The sequence below is a fragment of the Podarcis muralis genome, chromosome 6 (assembly GCF_964188315.1).
Source record: "Podarcis muralis chromosome 6, rPodMur119.hap1.1, whole genome shotgun sequence".
Classification (NCBI taxonomy): domain Eukaryota; kingdom Metazoa; phylum Chordata; class Lepidosauria; order Squamata; family Lacertidae; genus Podarcis; species Podarcis muralis.
The window spans coordinates 48,679,875-48,701,800 of NC_135660.1; the positions used below are offsets into that span (position 1 = coordinate 48,679,875).

Here is a 21,926-nt window from a genome sequence, read left to right on the forward strand (position 1 = left end):
GGCCCTGTTTTCTGACCAAAGGGGACACATTTTTATCACCAAGATGGTTACAACTGACAGTGATCTAAATATCTGCTGAGCGGACAACAGCATTCCAAACACTTTTACCAGCTGTTCACTGTTGTAGTGGCCTTCAATGATTCTATCATAGGATATTCCCACGGGTATGATTAGGATGTCTGGAGTAGCATTTGAATACAGAGCGTCCACCACTACTGATAAAAGGCCTGCCCTTCCACAGGATGTCTTTCCACTCCGGGACCGGGTGCCCTCCAGGAATATCTCTAAGAACTGCTGCTGGCGAAGCAACTCTTGGATATGCTAAATGAAGAATGAACAACAACCAAAAAATCAGACACAAGTTATTTGCGTTCCTTTTTTATATCTGTAATAATATCCTCCCTTGCTGCATCTTTTAATTATTTCTTCCTGCTGACACCCTCACTGTACTGTGGCTCAGTGGCCACCAGAATTCCACTAATCCTCCAATCCAATAAGTATTTGTAAAACAACTATACTGTTGTTTTGTACGTAGTTGCAAACTATTATATTGCTGCCTAAAGAATCTCCCAAATATTTAGAAATCACTTCCTTTCTTAAAGGAAGGGGTGTGAGTGCTTTTTCACAGGAGCATCCAAACTCACTAGCAGGTTTTCAATCCTCATTTTCTTTGAAAGTCACTTTTTTCCAGGGAACAGAAGAAAGAGTATAAAACACACACCCCTCTTTTAAACCAGTTTCTGAGACTTGAGACACTGGAGAACCTACACAGGATTTCTAGCAAAGTAGATGGCACCAAGCCCAGCATTGCACAATATAATTCTAGTCCATGCACAGTGATCCCATTACTTTTATTGGGATTACACAGTAACATAGAAGGACAATGAGTGCTGCAAGTTCATAGGTGTCCTTGACATCCGCTGAAAGGGCTACCGATTAAGGGTATTCAAATGTGCGATACTGCTTCGGTATCTGAGGTACAGGCATTTCTGTAGATGCTCCATACAGTACTCAACAACACTAACGACAGCATCACAAACTTGTGTAAACCATGTTTGCTTTGTATTATACAGTGGTACCTCGGGTTAAGAACTTAACTTGTTCTGGAGGTCCGTTCTTAAGCTGAAACTGTTCTTAACCTGAGGTACCACTTTAGCTAATGGGGCCTCCCGCTGCCGCCGCGCGATTTCTGTTCTCATTCTGCAGCAAAGTTCTTAACCTGAGGTACTATTTCTGGGTTAGTGGAGTATGTAACCTGAAGAGTCTGTAACCTGAAGCGTCTGTAACCCAAGGTAGCACTGTATTGTTTTTAAAAAGGTTATTTGCTGTCATTTCCTACTCTATTGGTTTTATTATATTTTGTACATTGCCTTAAGACATATATGTGGAAGGCAATTAATAAACAACAATATACAGAGCAATTCCCAATTCTTTTTCTTCAAAGGGGAATATCCCACCACCTACTGCCGATATAAAGAACACCCTCCAGATAATATTGGAACCTGCATTCTTACAGATGCCTCTGGACCACAACTTCCATCATCCTTGATAGGTGTTGGACTCCAATAACATATGGAAGGCCAGAGACTCCCCATCCCTGTTAAACTGTATCTTACACCACACATGTTTAGATGCAACTAACTCCTAGTCATTAAGACGTTTAAAATGCTACCTCTTCTATTTTGCTATTTAACTGTTGAACCTTGTTGCAAACCTGCACACCCCACAATCAATCCTGAGATGGTGGCCTGGCTCTTCAAATACTTTGCAGAGATAAGCTTTGAATTAAGAAAAAGATACATACCACATACAGCAAGGTTCTGTACAAAATATCTTTACGGCCATCGGGCCTCTCATCCAATTTTCTCCGTATAAAAAACCCTCCAAGCTTGTGGATCAAAGTGCTATGGGTAAAGAAATACCCATTTTTATTAAAAGGCTAAGAATGTTAACACTAGCACAGGCTGTTGTGTCCACAGTGTGATATAACTGTACAACTCAATGATTGTTCTCTCTGCATGAGAAAGCTACACATTAAGTTCTGTGGTACCGCAGACAAATGTCGGTTGTCCATATATGAGCACAAGCTCTCCAGTACACAGAAATTAGGGACAACAGGCTTCATAGAAATCCTTTTATGGTGACTACCAATATATACATTTTTCAAAGCGGTATAATTTTGGCTCCAGCTGTTTTTAAACAGCTTTACTTTCAGAACACATTTTACTAATTATTTCCTATGTCACTTGTTATTAAAGGCTAAATTATGAAAAATTTTAACACTACAATTTTGTTATTAAAATTGCCTTGTACTAGAGATCTTTACTGGTTCAACCAGACAAGATTTATTTGGCCTGGGGAAGATTGCAATATTACATATATAGAAATAAAAGAAGCCTGAAGCCCCTCCTATGCCTTAGAATATAAACAGGTGAAAATTTAAGGAAGTAACAAACAAAAATGTCAGTATGGTATGCATTGGGATAACAGAAAATTAGCAAAGCAGCTCACAATTTTCACATAAAATTCTTACAGTATTTGCAACTCTAACCAATTATTCTGGTCATATCAATGAAAAGGGGGAAAGAAAGTGATCAAGTCACCCAACTATTTGTATAAAGGGCCTCCCATCTAGCCAAAAATTTGTGGCCTAACATTTTGTGACTTAAAATTGTGGCTCTCTGTTATTTATACCTAATAACAGCATATAACGCTGAATAAAAGGCTACTATAGAATTAATAAAACTACAGTATAGAAGATTGTTCTGACTATATCGTCTACCATTTCAGAGATTAAAATCCTATTAACACTTACTTGGGTCCCTCAACTCACTGAAACTTATTTCCAAATAAGAATGCATAATATTAGACATCATATCACCGCCAGGACTCGCAATCATATTTAGAAGGTGACACATACATTATCTTGTGTTATATGAACATGAAGCAGACTTCAGCATATCTAAACATGACGTGTGCCTATCTGCTGATACACCTTTTATCAAGGAAGTTACATTTGCCTCACTTTCTATGGCTGAAAACATTCTGCTCCATTAACGGTCAAGAATTACACACCTTTGAAGCTCACTAAATTAATTGAATGCTTATTCTGATGACCTTGGGAAAATGTACCAGGCACCACCAAGTGTTACGAACAACTAAGGATTGGGGCCAAAGCCTTCACTGGTTTGAGTGCACTGTTTTTTTATATGCTAATAATGAGTCTGACCAAACTGCGGGAGGCAGTGGAAGACAGGAGTGCCTGGCGTGCTCTGGTCCATGGGGTCACGAAGAGTCGGACATGACTAAACAACTAAACAACAACAATAATGACATTAGAATGCAAGAATATAACCACTACTGGCATATTAATTGGATTCCTTTGCCAATATAAAATTATTCCAGCAATTGCAGGCCAAGTGTTAAACCAATCAAGACAGTTACTGGGGCACTGCAAGGTAAGCACAAAATTTATTTGCCAGCATATGAAGGTTCATTTAGCTAGGATTTTGATACAGTAATCCACATGGCCGAAATGAACAAAGTGAAAGTATACATGAATAGAACATTACCTGAAAATGGGGATATTCAGATTATTCCCTGCAGCAATGTACGGTGCTTTGATGTTATGACAGAAAAGAATGAACGTGAGAAGAAGGTAGTCAATATGAGATTTGTGAACAGGTAGAAATATAAGCGGCAAATTCAGCTGTAAGAAGAAGAAAAGAAGCAATTATATACATACCCAAACAATCTGGTTTTAAAACTGTATTTTTTAAAAGTTAAAATGTGTTTGTGACAGGTAATGCAGGCCAAGTAGGTACACTTTCTACCCTTTATGCAAAACATCTGAATTGCCAGCATAGGGTGAGTAGAGGTGAGGAGCAGGAGGCACTTGTATTATAAAAAGTTCTTAAGTATCCCCCAAATAATTCTAATTATGTGCAAGCTTTTATTTTCACTGAATACAGTTGTATGCAAACACTACGTAACATTGCATAGTTGAGAAAAGTGTTTTTAAGGATATTATCTATGGCTACAGAATGGCTGGTTTTAGTAAATAATAAATGCACACATGTATTTCACAACTCTTGACAAATGGATTTCATTCCAAAATAAGCACAGTTATTAGATCTAGGTGAATTTGGCCCACATTAACTCTTTTCAGATTGAATTCCAGTGCGCTAAGATTGATTTATTTTGCCAAATTGTTAAAAGGGTCCTGTAAGGCCCAAACAATATTAGAAATGGAACAATGTCATATTTCTCCTCTGAAGGGATTTTTTTTTTTTTTTTTTTTTTTGCCTCAGGTATTTTATTACCTCTGTTGCTGCTTTCACCATCTCCAATTGGCCTTTGTGAATCTGGATATTCCAAAAAAAGCTGTTAAATAATTTCAGCAACACCCATCCTGTTAACCTAAAAAGGGGCAATAAAAGTTGAGCCACCATATAATAGTATTCATGTTTTATATACATTTATTGTTTCAAGCAGAATGAAACAATATAAGAGAAGCATACACACAGAAACATGCTGCCTTTAAAACCTACACTACTACACTACACTACACTACACTACACTACACTACACTACACTACACTACACTACACAGAACACAAGCAACCAAATCAGCAGTCATGAAAAATGTGCAACAGTTGCAAAAATTCTATATGAAACAAACAGGTTGTTTCTTTTAAAAAACAAAAACAGACCACAGTTGTTGCAGCCTTAGTAAATGTAGCAAGAAGTTTACATCCAGTTTGAAAGTGCAGAGAGTAACTTCATGATGATAACATGAAATTCATTTATGACAAAATGTTATTTTGTTTCATGGAAAAGTCTGTATTAGTCTATGACGCAAGACACACACACTATATATTCTTCAAGGGCAAATACCAGGGCTTTGAGTTCAGCTTACACCACAGATAAGAGAAGCAGAAATCTGAGGCAACTAGAAACAGTTATCTCCATGTGGACACAGGTTGTATTTCAGCACCCCCTGACACCAGCAGCCATGATCTAGTTTCATTACCTGATCAAAGCAGGCGAGACATTTGCTACCATTTCCTGCAGAATTTTTCTAGCTTGCTTCTTGACTTTGTTGATGTTTCTGGGGTCTGGCTGACCAGAGCCACTCACAGCAGACATTTCTGAAGCTTCCTGTGCAATAGCATTCTGCACTCTAGGTGTTACAAATAAAGTAAGATGATTCTTAAAATAAGCTCGATATTTCACCTGTTTTTGAGATGCATAGACAGACAGACAGAACGTATAGCTACAGAATGTAGGGGAACTTGTAGTGCAATTATATTTACTCATGAGTACTTTTAAAATTAAGGTTCCAGTACATGGCACCTTCCAAGTAGAAAAGCACACACATATACACATACCTCAAATGCACGAGGCAAAATATCTCAGTGTAAAGCCAGTATAAAGCCTATAAAGATTTTAGAAGTCTTCAACATCTGGGGAGCAGTAACTAGGCACTGAAAAACAGCCTTCCTCAACCTGATACCTGTAGATGTTGTTGAACTATAACTCCTATTATCTTTGACCACTGACCATGTTGACTGGAGCTGATAGGAGTTGTAGTCTAGAACTTCTGGACGGCAAAAGGTTGGGGAAGGCTGCAATAGAAAAGCTGGCGTACAACTCAAATTAACTTTATGTCACACAATTTGACACATTATACTGTACACAGATGCCTTCATAATGGTTGCTTGCAGATTCCAAAATTGTGGAAACAAGTATCTAAGATATCAGGCACTGGGCATAAATAGTAGAAACTCGGCTTCATTGATTTTAAAATGGGATTTCTCAAAAAGGACAGTTCTTTTTCAAATTGTCATGACAATGGAACTTTACAAAAAAACAATGGTATTTTAATTTCTTACCTGTTGCTTTTCAGCACATTTTCTGTCACATTATTTGCAAACATACCCTTATGAACATCCCGTTCTTGCACGAAAAGAACGTAACAGAGTCGCCTGGCAAGCCAACCTCTGTGCCTACAACAATACACAGTAACTTAGCAAAACACAACCATGAGAAATATTGCATTCAATATTGTCAATCATGTCCCTATCAGAACTAACTTTAATTGGTAAACTGATTAAATAAGTAGGGGGTCAATCAGAAAGGGTAAATCTTAAATTGGTGAGGCTAAGAGTTAAAGAAAATATTAAAGCTATCTTCCCTTCAAGCTTTTGTTTATTAAGCTGTTAAATTATCCACAGATACTTGTCACTGTGCCCTTTACATATTGACCCCAAAGCCACACATTCAATTAACCAATCCAAGCAAACACAAATTCTCACCTTGGACATCATTGCACTTCAATAAAAAATCATGTACACATGTAAATGAATATGAACGAGTCTTATGGGGTTTGAACTTTCCAGATAGCAGACTTTTTCATTTAAAGGTCTAGGAGTTCTTCCAGATTATATAATTAATTCAGAGATATGCAAGCAAAGTTCTGCTCCTGCAATGGATTTTACCCACTTCTCCTGCTGACGGCAGCATATCCCAGTAACTGCTTGAGCATAAGGAAATCTTACAGAATTGTGGGCAATGATGAAGATAGAGGGTGGAATGTAGGGAAGCTGCACTGCATGACCAGAAGTACCTTTCCACTCATCCATAGGTACCACTAGAGCCAATCCTCTATCCTTTAATCCAGGAATGGGGCACTTGTGGCCCCTGACATGTCGCTCATATCATTCCTGACCCTTGGCTGTGTTGAAAGTTGGAGCCCACTAACATTTGGAGAGTCACATGTCTGCCACCCTTGCTTTAATGCATGGTTAAGGTTCCTTTAAGAATGAAATGAAGACACTGTCTTCGAATCTAAACGGCCTTCAAAGCTGTTACAATGTGAAAATCATATTGATGGCTGCCTAGTACCAGAAAATATTGGTAAGTAGATGCTTGCAAACCTTAAAATGTGATGGAATTCTGAGGATCAAATCCATTGCATTTGCAACCAACAAATGTTTTACAGCCCATTAATGTATTGATTTTGCATGTACTATTTTTAAATGTACTATTTAACAGACTCTCTCTGTGAATAGAGTCCCGAATACATAAATCCTTTTCTGATATGACTGTCTACTAAAGAGAACAAAAGAAAAATCTAAGTTGTGCTAACACTGCATTTTGCTGCTGCTGCTGCTGTTTAATAAAAGTCTGGAACTTTCAAAGCTATTTTAAATTACGTATTCAGCAATTTATTCATTCAAAAGTATGTCTATATTCTTACAGTTCAACAGATATCTGGTTTTACCATAAGATTTGATTAGAAAGAAACTCACGAGTAGCTTTACTATGTCCTTTGGGGGATCAAGTTCCAGTAATTTAGCTTGAAAGAAAAATGCTATAGGCCATCCTTTGCCAACCTGGTGCTTGCTAAAACTTGTAATTCTTTCCTCACTTCTGTTACATGTTTTCTTGGTCAGAGAATGAGATATACATCTTACTGATCAAAATCTATTCTTTCCAACACTCCAGGTTTTGTACCAAAAAAAATGCAATTTTTGGTGCAGCATTTTAGGTTTGCTTGTTTTTTTATAATCACCATATATTCAGAGATGAAAGTATTTAAAATGTGTAGGTAAAAGTCAAAAGCCACATAATGAATAAGATTTACTATCCGGATTTACTAATACGCATTTTCATCAAGTCTGATGAAACCAGTATCTGTTACAAAAACTGTACCCAATATTGTTGCAGTACTGGCTAGTAGAAAATTTGGCTGACAAAAAATCCAGTTACATTTTGTGTATTCTGCTTTTTAGTTGACAGCAACATCTATTTATGTTAGTAGCGCAAGCTCAACCTGTACATTTGTGATTCCGCAATGAGTACTGCACGTGAACTCATAGTTTCTTATTACTGCAAGCCAGAGCTTTCCAAATTCTTCATGTTGGTGACACACTTTTTAGACATGCATCATTTTGTGACGTGCTAATTCAGCTTTATTAGCAAACCGAAGGTTAAACTAACTCCTTTCCAGCCCTGGGAAGCATGCGGGGAGCGTTTGTGCGACACACCTACACACTGCAGTCGACACACTAATGTGTCGTGACACACAGTTCAGAAAGCTCTGCTCTAAGTCACTCTGAAGTATGTATGTATGAGCTGCAAGCCAATACGTAGCCTATTCACTGAAGTTAATTCAGTGAAAGAACAACATTAACACATCTTGGTTTTCATTCTTCTTGCTTATCCCCAACAATAATACAATACATATTGGCTTGGCTCACACATCACATTTAACTACTGTTTCAAACAACCTATGGTGTACTTCAGGTGTGAGGAACAGAATCCAAGTTGCATACCATATCCACTTTTGAGAGGTGGGCGGAACTGCCCACCCGTCAGTCACCAGATGGTACGTGACGTCAGGCAATTCAACTTCAAATGCAGAATCGGAAGCACATTTTTTCATTTAAAAATCTGGATTGAGGCAGGGATTCCCACTGAAAGCAGGGCTTGCAGCCTGCCAGGAATTTGAATTTAGAGCCAACTAATAAGACCCACTTTCTGCAGGGATCAGCTCAACTTCAGTGCCAATTTAAAAGGCACCAAATGCAGTCTGTGCTTGCCAAGGAACAATTGAAAGTACGATTGCAATATGTCAGGTAAGCAGCACGTGAGCATGACTGGGGAAGTGGAGAGAACAGCCTCACCAGCCATTTCAGGCCCCTTGATGGGTGTGATTTGGCCCATGAGTAGGAGGTTCTCCATCCTGGGCTTAATATGAAAGAACAGTCATATGAACCAACATAGTTTGTTTTATGCTATGGCTTAATGCCACATGCAAACTAGGCAATTGCTTTGTGAACAGTAACATTAAGTATACAAAAAGAAGAAGGCTTACCTTGTGTGTGTTTCATTAATATAGATGACATTTCGAAGGCCCAAAGAAGGGATACTAGCATTAAAGAGCTTGTCCTGAAAGTTAACAGAGAAACATGTCTTCCATTTCCAGTCATGGCTTCATAAGGACTGCAGAGTTTATATATTATAGTGCCTTTCTTTAAAACAAGGACACGTAACACAAACCAACTGTGACAAGGCAGAAACTGAATTGAAACAATTAGATGCCAGCTACTGTGAATGTTATTACATGGAAAGTGTGCTTCAATTAGTTACGAATATAATCTAATTTACCCGGCTTTGAGGAGTGCATACGTAGCAACAGCGCCCCACAAAGGGCCGATTCCGGCCGAGTAGGGTCTCTTTCCATTTCAGAGTGGCTGATCGGAAGACAGTAGGCCTAGAATTGCACTCTCCCTAGAAAACAGTAAAATACAGTAAGTGAAGATAGCGCATTAAAGTCCATACACTCTTTCCTATATATGAAACAGAGAACGCAGAACCCTTTAAAAGATACACTGACTTCAACACAGATTCCTGTGCAAGCATAATCCTCTTGCTGAAACAGATCAGACTCTAAGTCTTGACCTAGCCAAAGTTTATTACCCAATTACATGACTAAAGGTTAATCTTTTAATAACAAGATGTGATCCAAGGCCAAAACTTCCATGCCTATAAAATCCCAAAATTCCAACCACTGTGCAAGATGTATAGATACGCTTGTAAAATGCCAAATGTCCTAACATGTTACAACCCTATTGCACATTAAATAAGCTCCATTTGCACAGCATTGCATGTTGACAAAATGGAAAGTATAAGATTAAAAGTGAATTGTAAAAATCGAAGATTGCTGTTAATTTTGTGCTTAAATATTCCATTTACTATATCTATCAATTTATCTTCCTGATGCTTGCTTGGGTGTTTTTTTTGTTAAGATCGCATGTAGGATTTGCAGGGGAGAAGTAACCACATATGGTAATTTTTTAAAAACATACAGTGTGATGGGGAAATGCATAAAAACAAACAAGTGCTGCAATCCTATGTACACTTGCTTGGGAGTCCATGACAATCCCATGGGCTTATTTCTGAGTACACGTGCCCAGGGCCGGCCTCTAAATACAGCAAGAATTACAAGTAATAGGGGGGCACAAAAAAGACTAGATCTAAATTGAAGAGGTTAGAGCAGACACAAAAGTCAGAAAGCCAAATAAAAGGTAAAGCTTAACCAGAAAAAAGTAATCATTCCACACCTTCATTAGTAGCATTTGACTAATATTCACCCAGATTTATTAAAATAAACAAAGTGAAGAGCCTCTAACAACCCTAGTCGTTTCTTAGCTTTTCTTACTATGATTTCACCAGGGACAGTTTGCAACACTAAACAAACTTTTATCTCATCTTTCCAGCCTTCTCTTTTATTGCTCTGACCACCTCTTCAAATCTCTGAGTTTCAGGTTCAAGCGTCTCCTCACCCATCAATAGTACATAATAGGTATTTTTCCTACCCTACAATTCTCATCATCTCCTTCATTTCATGAGTATCTTTATGCTCCACCCAGACATATCTATTCACTACTCCTCATGCCTATTTCAAGTCCAGAGCGTGCATTTTCAGATTTTTTTAAAATCTGCATTAGATCGCCCAGAAATCCCCCATATCTATTACAGTACATCTTTTTTAGACCACAAAGTCATTAGTCATGGTATAAACCCATCTCTTTATGCATTATTTTAAACTCTTGATTTTTTTGCATTTCATATTTAACAGTTACAAATAGAGAATCTTTTATGTTTCAAGCAGAGATTATCATCACAGCAGAGATTATCACCAGCAGAAAATCTTACTACCCTTCCTCATAAATGTACTGAGGTGCATTCCTAATTTTCTGAAATAAGCAGAAGTGTAAGCGGATTTTCTTAACATGGGGAGAATAGTTCTACACTTAAGCAACAAGGTGCTTATGAAAAAACTGAAAGCTATATCTTACATACCCATTCTTCACTGGAGTGTTTACATCTAGTCACAGTGCATTCTGCCAAGGAAGAAGAATAGGAAACATCTATTGCTCCAAGTGACAAAGCAGCGTCATCCATGACACAGAACTTATATTCAATATCATGAGCTAGAAAAGAAAAGAGTCAGTGTTAAAGAAAACAACTATGCGGCATGTCTGAGAAATCTTTCTTATAAGTGACATAGTATGTTCCTCTTTCCAAAGATCACTTGCTTCTTCTCTTTGTTCCCTGAAGCTACAATTCCATGTACACACTCTGATATTCACTTCCAAGTAAACATGTTCACCATGAGGCTTTGTGGTCAAAATATAAACTTGTTCCCTTTCAGCAGCCCAATCTCATTTTGGAAGTCACATTTGGTCTTCACATCTGCTCCATTCACATATGAAGAGGGGAGTGCAAATTACTACAAGGGAAGTGAACATGAGTGAGCAGAACTGAAAACCCACACCCTTCTCTAACCTGCATCCCTGCTGCCATATCCCACACTTTGGGAACCCCTGCCTATTGGCATCAGGTGAGCGCCTTCACTTTTTGTCACTTGCTAAAAACATTTTTCTTTAGGCAAGTCTATCCAGATACGTGGGACACGGGCGGCGCTGTGGTCTAAACCACTGAGCCTAGGGCTTGCCGATCAAAAGGTCGGCAGTTCGAAACCCCGCGATGGGGGTGAGCTCCCGTTGTTTGGTTCCAGCTCCTGCCAACCTAACAGTTCGAAAGCACGTCAAAGTCAAGTAGATAAATAGGTACCACTCTGGCGGGAAGGTAAACGGCCTTTCCGTGCGCTGCTCTGGTTCAGCCAGAAGCACTTTAGTCATGCTGGCCACATGACCCCGAAAAACTGTCTGCAGACAAATGCTGTATCCCTCGGCCTGTAAAGCAAGATGAGCGCCACAACCCCAGAGTCATCTGTGACTGGACTTAACAGCCAGGGGTCCTTTACTTTTTATCCAGACATGGACAAACTGTCATGTGTTGTTAACATGATTTCAGCTTAATGCTGATTATAAATATTTTTAATGTTTTTAACAAGGGGGTTACTTATTTTGTTGTTTCATTCTTTTTTTCAAACTGCTTTGATGTTTCATTACAAACAAGTGGTATATAAATGTTGATATAAAACTAAATAACAATTGCCATAGAAACTAGGATACAAAGAGGAAATCTCAAGACTTCAGTACTCAAGAAGCATGCCATTTTAGTATGCCAACACTGACACTGCATAAACATTCATAATGCAATATATTATTCTGCAAAAAGCAAACTAGTGAACATGTTGATTCCCATGATCCAAGGGTGTATAATTTCAAACTGTTTAATTCCAATTCCTTTCCTAATGATCCCTAGCATCGAACTTGCCTTTTTCACAGCTACCGCACCCTGTTAATTAGTATGGAAAAAGGTATGCTAGAACTCACCAACAGCAATTATCATCATCATTAGGAACATGATGCTCCATGGCCCATGAAAAAGAGATCCAAGGCCTTTTCCAGGCACACCTGGAACTAAGTCACACTGAACCCATTAGGACTTATTCCCAAGTAAACAAGGATAGGGACTGAGTGCACATTAATTGGAAAAGGGGAAATTCACATGATCTCTAGAGAAACAAAAGGTTCCTCTTTCAGACCCTGCTCTTTGAGTAGCTTATAAATTATGGACAGTTAAAACCAGGTACTTTAGCCTAATTTGAAGCAGCATCGTGTAAGGATACACAGCAGGGTCAAAAGCTCTGCTATAAATAAAGCACAACTGCCAGACGGTAGTATCAGGTGTTGAATATCTCTGAGTAGCAGAAGGCTACTGCCAAGGGATTTCACTCAAGCTATGTAATCACCAGGGGAACGGCACCCATCTAAGCCAAGTTGGCAAGATGGCTGAAAGGACTTTCACACAGGGTTAGTTAAGTACATCAGTGACGGACAACTGCAGGGTCAAAAGAAAAGGGGAGAAGGAGAAGCAGCCCATATTAAAAAGGAAATTGGCTTTCCTTCCAGCATCTACTCTGAACTCAAGTCCAAATGCACTAAGCTGGTTCTCACAGCTGAAAGAACGTCTTTCATCCACTTTTTGTTTCCGTCCACTTTTATGTTTGGTACAAAAGGCACCAACATAAAAACACAGAGATGCATTGGCGCAAATGGGCCTCAAGCAGCCAGGCTTTTGCAAGAACCACTCTCCCCACCACACCACACACGTTGCTAGTAACAAAAGCAACACACATATTTTTGCTAGAAGCCCATAACTCATAACTTTTGAACATCCTAAAGAGCTCAGCTATGACCTACAGAGGACACATTTTACAATGGCACTAGCATGCTCGCTTCTCGTACTCTTGCTTCCTTCCTCCCACGGCTCTTAGGCTGGCCAGAAAGAGGTCCAGCTCCATATTCCAACCCCCTCCTCCCGGTGCTGAATCACCGGGCGCAGCTCATCCGCACATGGGTCCATGCATGCATGTTGCTGCTTCTGCTTCTGACCCTTGCCACCTGTCCCTTATTTCAAGGCACTGTCCCTTCCGTGGACGCAGGGCTCCTTTCCTTCCAAGTTCATAAGCAATGCAATGCGTTACGTTCCTTGCTGTGCTGTCACAGCCTTGGGGCGCGCAGCACAGAGAGTGGCAGGAGGCGATGCTGCCCCCTTGCCCTTCTCCTGCCCCGAGCCGCAAGCCGCCAAAACCGCGACCTCGCCCCCCAGCATCCCCGGCCGAGGCAGCACTGCGTTGGTCCAAGCCTCCCGCGCGCGCCTCCCCTCTTCCTCCTCCTCCCGCAGCGCCAGGCTCGCCTTACCAGCAGCGCCCCTTCAACACGTTGCCTTCAACCCGCTGCTTCCAGGCTCAGCGCCGCCCACCGGGGCACCTTGGGCAGCCGCGCCGTCTGCGGGGGGCACCCAGGGCTGCCTAATCGGGCCGCTGGCGCAGGCTCGCCGGCACTTGCTCTGGCGGACTGCCCGGCTGGACTGCCTGCCTCGCTAAAGCGGCCCCGGCAGGGGAGGGCGGGATGCTGACGCAATTTCCGGAGCGCCCGTTGCCATGGCGCCGGGGACACGCCGACCCGCCTCTCTCGGGCCGGGCTCGCGGGGAGGCGGCAGAAGCGCCGGGCTGATCGTGGAAGCTTGGGGGGAATCGTGGCCTGCTATTTTTAGAAGGGGGGGGGGGGCGGGATCAGCAGCTGGTGGTGGTGAGGAGATCGAGCAGGAAAGAGGGAGTCGTAGAGTTGGAAGGATCCCAAGGTTAATCTAATTCAGTGCTTCCCAACCTTCCGACCTTGTTTCCTTCCTGTGCCCCCCATGGATGTAGGCAGGGGAGCAGCTGCCCCCCAAATACGTAAAAATCAATACATATCCGAGGTTCTGCCCTTGTAACAAAAACCTATCCCCTAACAAAAATCTTGCCTGCTGGTGGGCATCCCTCTTACTCGCTTGTGATTGGTCAAACAGATAGCCTGCCCATCAGGATTTTTTTAATTTAAAAAATGTTGATTTTCCGCCTTCGCTTCTTATTTTTCTCTGTGGTCCCCTAGCCTCATGTTATTCCCCCCCCTCCCCCATTTACACGATTTTCACCTGGGGGCACCGCAGGGAGCCATATGCTCCCCCCCCCCCCTTTTGGGAAACGCTGATCTAGTCCAACCCCCTGCAATGGAGGAATAACAATCCCTCCTCCCATCCCCTGCCGTGCAAGAAAAATGGGGATGTGAAATGGGGGCAAGTCTCCCCCCCCCCCCCTGCGCGCAGTTTTGAAGTCTGCAGCTTCCTCTGCAGGCTCACTCCTCTGAGCTCTGCATCACAGATGGGGTGTAGCACAGAGTCTGCTTTGCACAAGGACCTAAGGAGAGCCTGCTGGGTCATGACATGGCCCCATGCTAGACTGCATTCAGTCATCTACACTCTCCCTCTAGGTGGTAGGAATTCCGGAGGAGGAAGAGGCAGAAGCAGTGACTAAGCCTTCAAGAAGCAGCATGCCCTCCTTGCTTGCTTCCTCACTCTGGATAGGCCTGTTCGCCCCAATGCTTCCTGCAGAATCAGCCAAAGCTCGAGGAAAGGCAAGCAGGCAGAGAGAGGGTGTGAGCAATAGGAGCCAGGAACTACGCTCCGCCTCAGCACCAGATTTAGGGTGGTGTGAGTGGTTCCTCCACATAGGGTGCCAAGCCAAAGGAACACAAAATCCAGATGATCCATAACTGAGAAGATCCATTAGAGGGTGCACAGGGTGCCATATTCCGAAAGGTTACCAAAGTCCTCTCCTGTCTGCCTCCACAGTCAGAGGCAGCAATGCTTCTGAATACCAATATCTGGAAACCACAGAACGGGAGAGTGCTCTTGCCCACAAGTCCTACTTGCAAGTTTCACATAGAAACTTGTGGACAGCTATCACGTTGCTCAGTCCCTTGCTGCTGAGAGAAAGAAATGCCAAGCAGTTGTGTGGAGACAGCAGCTGCTCTGATGGCCTACTGACAACCGCAGGGGTCAGCAAACTTTTTCATCAGGGGGCCGGTCCACTGTCCCTCAGACCTTGTGGGGGGCTGGACTATATTTTGAACGAATTCCTATACCCCACAAATAACCCAGAGATGCATTTTAAATAAAAGCATACATTCTGCTCATGTAAAAACACCAGGCAGGCCCCACAAATAAGCCAGAGATGTATTTTAACTAAAACGACACATTCTACTAATGTAAAAACACACGGATACCAGACCTGTCAGTGGGCCGGATTTGGAAGGCGATTGGGTCTGATCCGGCCCCTGGGCCTTAGTTTGCCTACCCATGGACAACAGTCTGGGTTACCAGCATTGTTTCCAGCTACTAGCCACCACCACTATAATTTCCATGCATTACAACCACTTCATGTGTCTTGGCAGTTTTGTGATCAAATCTCCCGGCATCTCTTATCTCTTCTAAAAGGAGCTATAGAATGCCCTGTTTTGATTAGAGCCATGTCACTGTGGATGGGTAAAGCTTAGCCCCTAACCATTTCCATGACTTAAACTGCTTCCCTGAGTCTTCTGTGAGCTGAAAAATGGGGAAAGCACAGATACAACATGGATTCCTGTGTAAGTGGTTGATTTGTCTTGACAGTGATTTGTCATTGTGTTAAGTGTCAGCCTACTTTACTCAAGGCACACTTTTCTACATGTCTAGCATATCCATGCAGGAAAACAACATGCAGACCATGGCTAGCCAATGTTGTTGGACAACAGCTCCCATCGTCGTCCCTGACCATAGGGCATGATGGGCGGGACTGATGGGAATTGTAGTCCAACAACTTCTGGAGGGCACCGTGTGGGGTATCCCCAAGATGGGTCATCATCTCATGAGACATCATACACATTTTTTCATGCTTTTTTCATACATAAAAGCAATGGTATCCAGAGGGAAATGATCCTATACAAGATAGCCTTTACTGTGAGTGTCAGAGGAATGTTACTGCGGAGGATATGTGTTTGTGGAGATAGTGTTGCTTCTTATAACAAATTCTACTGGGGAGTTACCCAAGCACAAAAGCACATTGAGTTAGCAACATTCTCTTTTCCTTCATTTTTTTTCACACTCTTATCAACAAAGTTACTGAGCAAACAACATAAAACTGTATGTGCCCTTGGAAAAAATCTCAGGAGCAAAGTGATCCTAAAAATAATATGTGTGCCTAAAAATCATAGGACCGGTACTTAAATATATGAGTATTTAATATTTAAGTAAGCATGCTCAGGATATTTTTTTTTCCAGATCTGCCTTCTTCTGAGAAATCATCTTACACAACACATTAAAAGTTATTAAAATGCAATATGAAAATAATGATAATATCTACAATTACATTTTACTGGCAGAATAATTACAGTTTAATGGCTGAGCAAATTTCAACTCAATATATTCAAATGCCTATACTATTTCAATTATGTTTTTCATCAGTTTCTAAATGAAACTTTGCCCAATGGCACCTGTACTGGTGATCCAACTCTGGGTATCCCAGACCTGGGGGGGGGGGGGATTTTAATTTTTATAGAACTGTATGGACAAATGCCTGGTGTCTTTGTCCATGGAGTTTTCTTGGCAGGGATACTGGAGTGGCTTGCCGGTTCCTGCTCCAGGTGGATCACGTTTGTTCAAAACTCTCCACTATGACCTGTCCATCTTGGGTGGCCCTGCACGGCATAGCTCATAGCTTCTCTGAGTTATTCAAGCCCCTTCGCCACGGCATGAAGGACAGCGTTCTCGAAGCTACAAACATGAGTCTGACCAAACTGCAGGAGGCAGTGGAAGACAGGAGTGCCTGGTGTGCTCTGGTCCATGGGGTCACATAGAATCGGACACGACTAAACGACTAAACAACAACAATGCACAAATGACAAGTAAACCATGCTGTGGTTTCATGTTTACATAAACCCTGGGTTAATGCTGCACCCAAATCATCCAGTAATACATGCTTAGGACAAATCCACATTTGTACAAAAGTAAGGACAGTCATCCATTTGAAGAGGTGTCAAAGGATCGCATTCTATTAGAAGATGACCTAGATTTGACTGAAGTCAGGTTTAAAGATAAAGGACCATAGGAAGGGCAAGCAGTGACTTTGAAGTTGCCCATCAACAGTGAACACCTGGACAATAGCAAAGTACTGTACATAGATCACTTGGCCACAGTCTATTGACATTTACTTGTAAATTTGCATCTCTGCATATAAATTTGCACACAAACATTTTGGGCAAATCCGCACCCTCTTTTATCCTCTTTGGCAGTATTAAAGCAGCCACTCTTTCTGTAACTGAAACAACAATATATTTTCCCTGTTTACCACTGCCTGCTCTTCTGTCCCCTATTTCAAATTAAATTGTAAGCTACTTGGAGCAAGGATCTCTTTTCTGCTCTGTAAAGCAAATTGGTGGCACTATATAAGTGACAAATAATTAAAGGCGGGGACATGATAAGTTATCCTGCCATCGTTAAGAATCATGAATGTAAGTTTAAAATGATGTTTTTATTTCCCTGATGTGCCTGTGTGTGCACATGTGAACACACCCACCAACTATATTTTAACTGGCAGTAGCTTTCATTTGGGAGGATTAGATTAGATAGCAGATTTTGATAACAATGCCAGTTAAGGATATAAAAATATTCTTTTCTGTATAATATTCTACATTCAGCAATGTTCTAGTCTATGAATTAATTTTTAATGTTTTCCTCTCTGGGGCGATGGTGTTCTTGTTGTTATTGTTTTCCTTTTTGGCAGCTTTATTCATGGGAAAATAAATTTCCTTTGAAGTGAATGGTTGCCAGCAATGGTGTACTTACAAAAGATGAAATCCATTAAAAGCTTTGGACAAGAAATCCCTCCGTGTATGTAAAAAGGTCTCCATTTTGTATTCAGAGCGTGTGTGTGTGCACGCGCGTGTGTGCGTGCAATGTTGCTATGGAGTTGAGGAAATGAGAATAGTTTTAGAATGTGCCTAAAGGCATTGGCTTCTAGGACTGCATGATTTCTTTAAAAAAGAAGAATCAGAAAACATAGTCTTTTGATGCTACTTAAAGCTGTATTCTGTTTTTATTTAGTGATTTAGATTTTTGACATTAGCCTTGGTAGAAGCTATCTTAAAGAATGTCATTTCCCCCTTCACCTGTCTTTTAAATTGAATATGTTTTCAGTGTTCAGTTGGTATACATTTATTTTGAGTTTTGTAGAAAAATTGCAATCTTTTCTGTGGTCATGTGGTGGCCATGTGTTTGTGTGGTGTCAGGCTATATATAAGAGCTAATGTAAGCATAAAATTGCATCTGATCTGTCTCTTGCAAATACCGTAAATGATTGCACCTAATATCTGCCACCTACTCTGTTTCTAGCAATTTCCACATAACTACTTTCACAAGAAAAAACAAAGACAAATTTACAGAAGAATACTGTACATTTGTTTGTTTGTTTGTTTTAAAAAATGAAAGTTAAAAGAAACTTTTAAGCTAAGACACTGTTCAGAAACCAAAAACGCTACAGAGAAGGCAAGTGAAGGAAGGAGTCAAATCCACAAAGGATCTTTTGTTTCCTTTGACCAAGTTTGCCCTCCCAAGAATACAAACAATCTGGTCTATTTGGCAGTAGAAAGCTCCAATAGCAATATTATTGCATTTTGTATATATTACATTAGGGACATTTGCAGATTTAGAGAGCTAGTCTATTGCCTGATAAGGCTTCATGACAGTAGTTGTTCAGCTGTCTGTTGTAACCCCTTAGATAAATTATTTCCTTTCTACTTGAAAAGAAATAGAACATTTATGAAGCCCATATTCATTTTGTCATGGTTTAGAGGTGGAAGAAATCCAAACATTATCTCAGCTCAATAATGATGGGAACAGAGAGCTCATTCAAGTTATGTTCTAAATGCTTTTATTTGTTTCTTATTTTGCATTAGCACAAAAGGGATTCAATATTACTGGGTTTTTGGATTTATCAGCTATTCAAACTTGCAATCACAGCATTGTCTGCCTGTTAATTCATTACTACTAAAGCACATTTACAAAGTCCAGGATTGCAGATTTCTCCATAGTTACTGCTGGGAGGTGGTTGCTTGGAATATAGCAGGATTGGCAGGAGATGGGGACTGCACCACCCATTTGAGTTTTTCCAGTATCCTCATCTTCCTTTTTTTAAAAAATGATGTTTTCTGACTGACAGAAACACTTGGAAAACACCAAATGTTTTTCAAGACAAGCCCAGAAGGGATCCATGCATCGTTAACTCCAAGTCAAACTCAGAAGTATGCAAAGCATTTTGGATTTCCACATATCCAAACTCAGCTTTGTCGACAGATGAAACTTCATGGCATAGCCTACCTAGATAGTTGGAATTGTGGAGAGCTCATTCCAATCAACAGGGAAGTAATCAAACACACCTTATAATTACTTCCTGCCTCCAGTCAATGATACAAAGACTGCAATTTCCCAGCTCTGGATTGTGACCAAGACATAGTCATGGATTTGGAATCAGAGTACACACAGCCCTAAAGAAACTGAAGCCTTATCTGAGACAAGAGCTTTGTTTTAATTTTTTTAAAATATATTTCTACGCTACTTTTCCAGGTAAATTGGGCAAATGGTGGGTCTCATTACTGAAGGACACCCCACCCCAATTGAAGAAGAAGAAGAAGAGGAGGAGGAGGAGGAGGAGTTTGGATTTGATATCCCGCTTTATCACTACCCTAAGGAGTCTCAAAGCGGCTAACATTCTCCTTTCCCTTCCTCCCCCACAACAAACACTCTGTGAGGTGAGTGAGGCTGAGAGACTTCAGAGAAGTGTGACTAGCCCAAGGTCACCCAGCAGTTGCATGTAGAGAAGCGAGGAAGCGAACCTGGTTCACCAGATTACGAGCCACTACTGTTAAACACTACACCACACTGGCTCTCACTATTGAATAGTGAATCATCAGAACCTCATACCATTCAATGGCAAAATCGTACAGTGATCCATGCCACCACACCCAAGTTGGAAACAAGTCCATCAAGAGGAGATAGAATGCCATGATAATGCTAAATCCAAAGTGAGCCAGAACTGGAGGTTGTTATGGTTACAGTCAAACTCATGAAGCTTTCCATTCTAGATACTAGATGTTGGAGGGGTTTTGGATGGGCTAGATACTGTAAGGCCTTCTGCCTATCCCTGCCCAGCTGTAATCATGGGGACAACCCAGAAACAGCCACCCAAATGGGAAATGGGCAGAAGCAACCAGTGGCAGCATCCCCAGCAGCTATCAGGAACTCTCAAAACAGGGCACTTCAGGGTAGGGCTGGGCTGGGCTCGGATAGGATGTGATTGCAAAGACCCTGATTTGGGTCTCTTTGCTGTGCCAGCATGGGAGCTAGCTCAGTAAAGAGACATTATTCCCTGCCCGACCTTCTGTCCTGGCTGGCACAAATGGCAGCATTGGAGTAGCTGGGGCAACCCAGTCAGATGGGTGTGGTACAAGTAATAAATTAGTAGTAGTAGTGGCTACAAGTCCTGCCACTACCAGCCATTCATCTGGATTGGTAATGATCAGCAAATCCTGCAGTCTCTTGCATAGATGATATATGAAATGTGTTGATGCACTTCATGTATTTGTTGTTTAGTCGTTTAGTCGTGTCCGACTCTTCGTGACCCCATGGACCAGAGCACGCCAGGCACTTCTGTCCTTCACTGCCTCCCGCAGTTTGATCAAACTCATGCTGGTAACTTCAAAAACACTATCCAACCATCTCGTCCTCTGTCGTCCCCTTCTCCTTGTGCCCTCCATCTTTCCCAACATCAGGTTCTTTTCCAGGGAGTCTTCTCTTCTCATGAGGTGGCCAAAGTGTTGGAGCCTCAGCTTCACGATCTGTCCTTCCAGTGAGCACTCAGGGCTGATTTTCTTAAGAATGGATACATTTGATCTTCTTGCAGTCCATGGGACTCTCAAGAGTCTCCTCCAGCACCATAATTCAAAAACATCCATTCTTCGGCGATCAGCCTTCTTTATGGTCCAGCTCTCACTTCCATACATCACTACTGGGAAAACCATAGCTTTTACTATACGGACCTTTGTTGGCAAGGTGATGTCTCTACTTTTTTAGATGCTGTCTAGGTTTGTCATTGCTTTTCTCTTTTTAATTAAAAAAAGTTAAAATGGCAACACAGAGGCCACCATTCAGGGAATGGGGACCATTGCATCGAGGGAAGGGAACTAACCACCACCGCCAGTCTGCCATGTCATGCCACAGAATTGCCACTTGCGGAACTTCTGTTCGCTTAGGAAATCTGAGTGAGGGCATCTGCTGTTGGCTGCCTTTCCAACTTTGTCTTCCTGAACAGCGCTTCTCACAGCTGCCACCTTGCTGTAGAAAATGAGAGGCGCACATAAATGAGGAAGCAGGCAAAAGCAACAGTAATGTAGGGAAATACTCAGGTTTGTAACCACAGTGGTACAGCGAGAGCTGGACCTTGCGGCTGATGCCCAGGACCCAACAATCCAGGGGCTGCCTAGATGACCATTTGGAGAACAACAGATAATTGTGGAGGGGGGAGGATATAG

General features: G+C 41.4%; 1 protein-coding gene across 5 annotated transcripts in view; it reads right to left on the reverse strand.

Annotated features, from left to right (window-relative positions):
- GPAM (glycerol-3-phosphate acyltransferase, mitochondrial) overlaps window positions 1-13,879 on the reverse strand; it is a 50,237-nt gene extending 36,358 nt beyond the window's left edge. For 3 of the 5 annotated variants that reach the window (XM_077930235.1, XM_028730287.2, XM_028730289.2), the window contains exons 1-10: window positions 13,686-13,879; window positions 10,873-11,003; window positions 9,175-9,297; window positions 8,882-8,955; window positions 5,895-6,008; window positions 5,033-5,182; window positions 4,323-4,419; window positions 3,573-3,709; window positions 1,805-1,904; window positions 109-321 (exon numbers count right to left, since the gene is read on the reverse strand). In XM_077930235.1, coding sequence (XP_077786361.1) covers window positions 109-321; window positions 1,805-1,904; window positions 3,573-3,709; window positions 4,323-4,419; window positions 5,033-5,182; window positions 5,895-6,008; window positions 8,882-8,955; window positions 9,175-9,297; window positions 10,873-10,974 — 1,110 coding nt within the window. In that variant the 5' untranslated portion in view covers window positions 10,975-11,003; window positions 13,686-13,879. Of the gene's footprint in view, window positions 1-108; window positions 322-1,804; window positions 1,905-3,572; window positions 3,710-4,322; window positions 4,420-5,032; window positions 5,183-5,894; window positions 6,009-8,881; window positions 8,956-9,174; window positions 9,298-10,872; window positions 11,004-13,184; window positions 13,570-13,685 lie in introns of those variants that run through there. The other 2 variants (XM_028730285.2, XM_028730286.2) reach the window with 2 other exon arrangements.
- Between the last annotated feature and the right edge of the window lie 8,047 nt (window positions 13,880-21,926).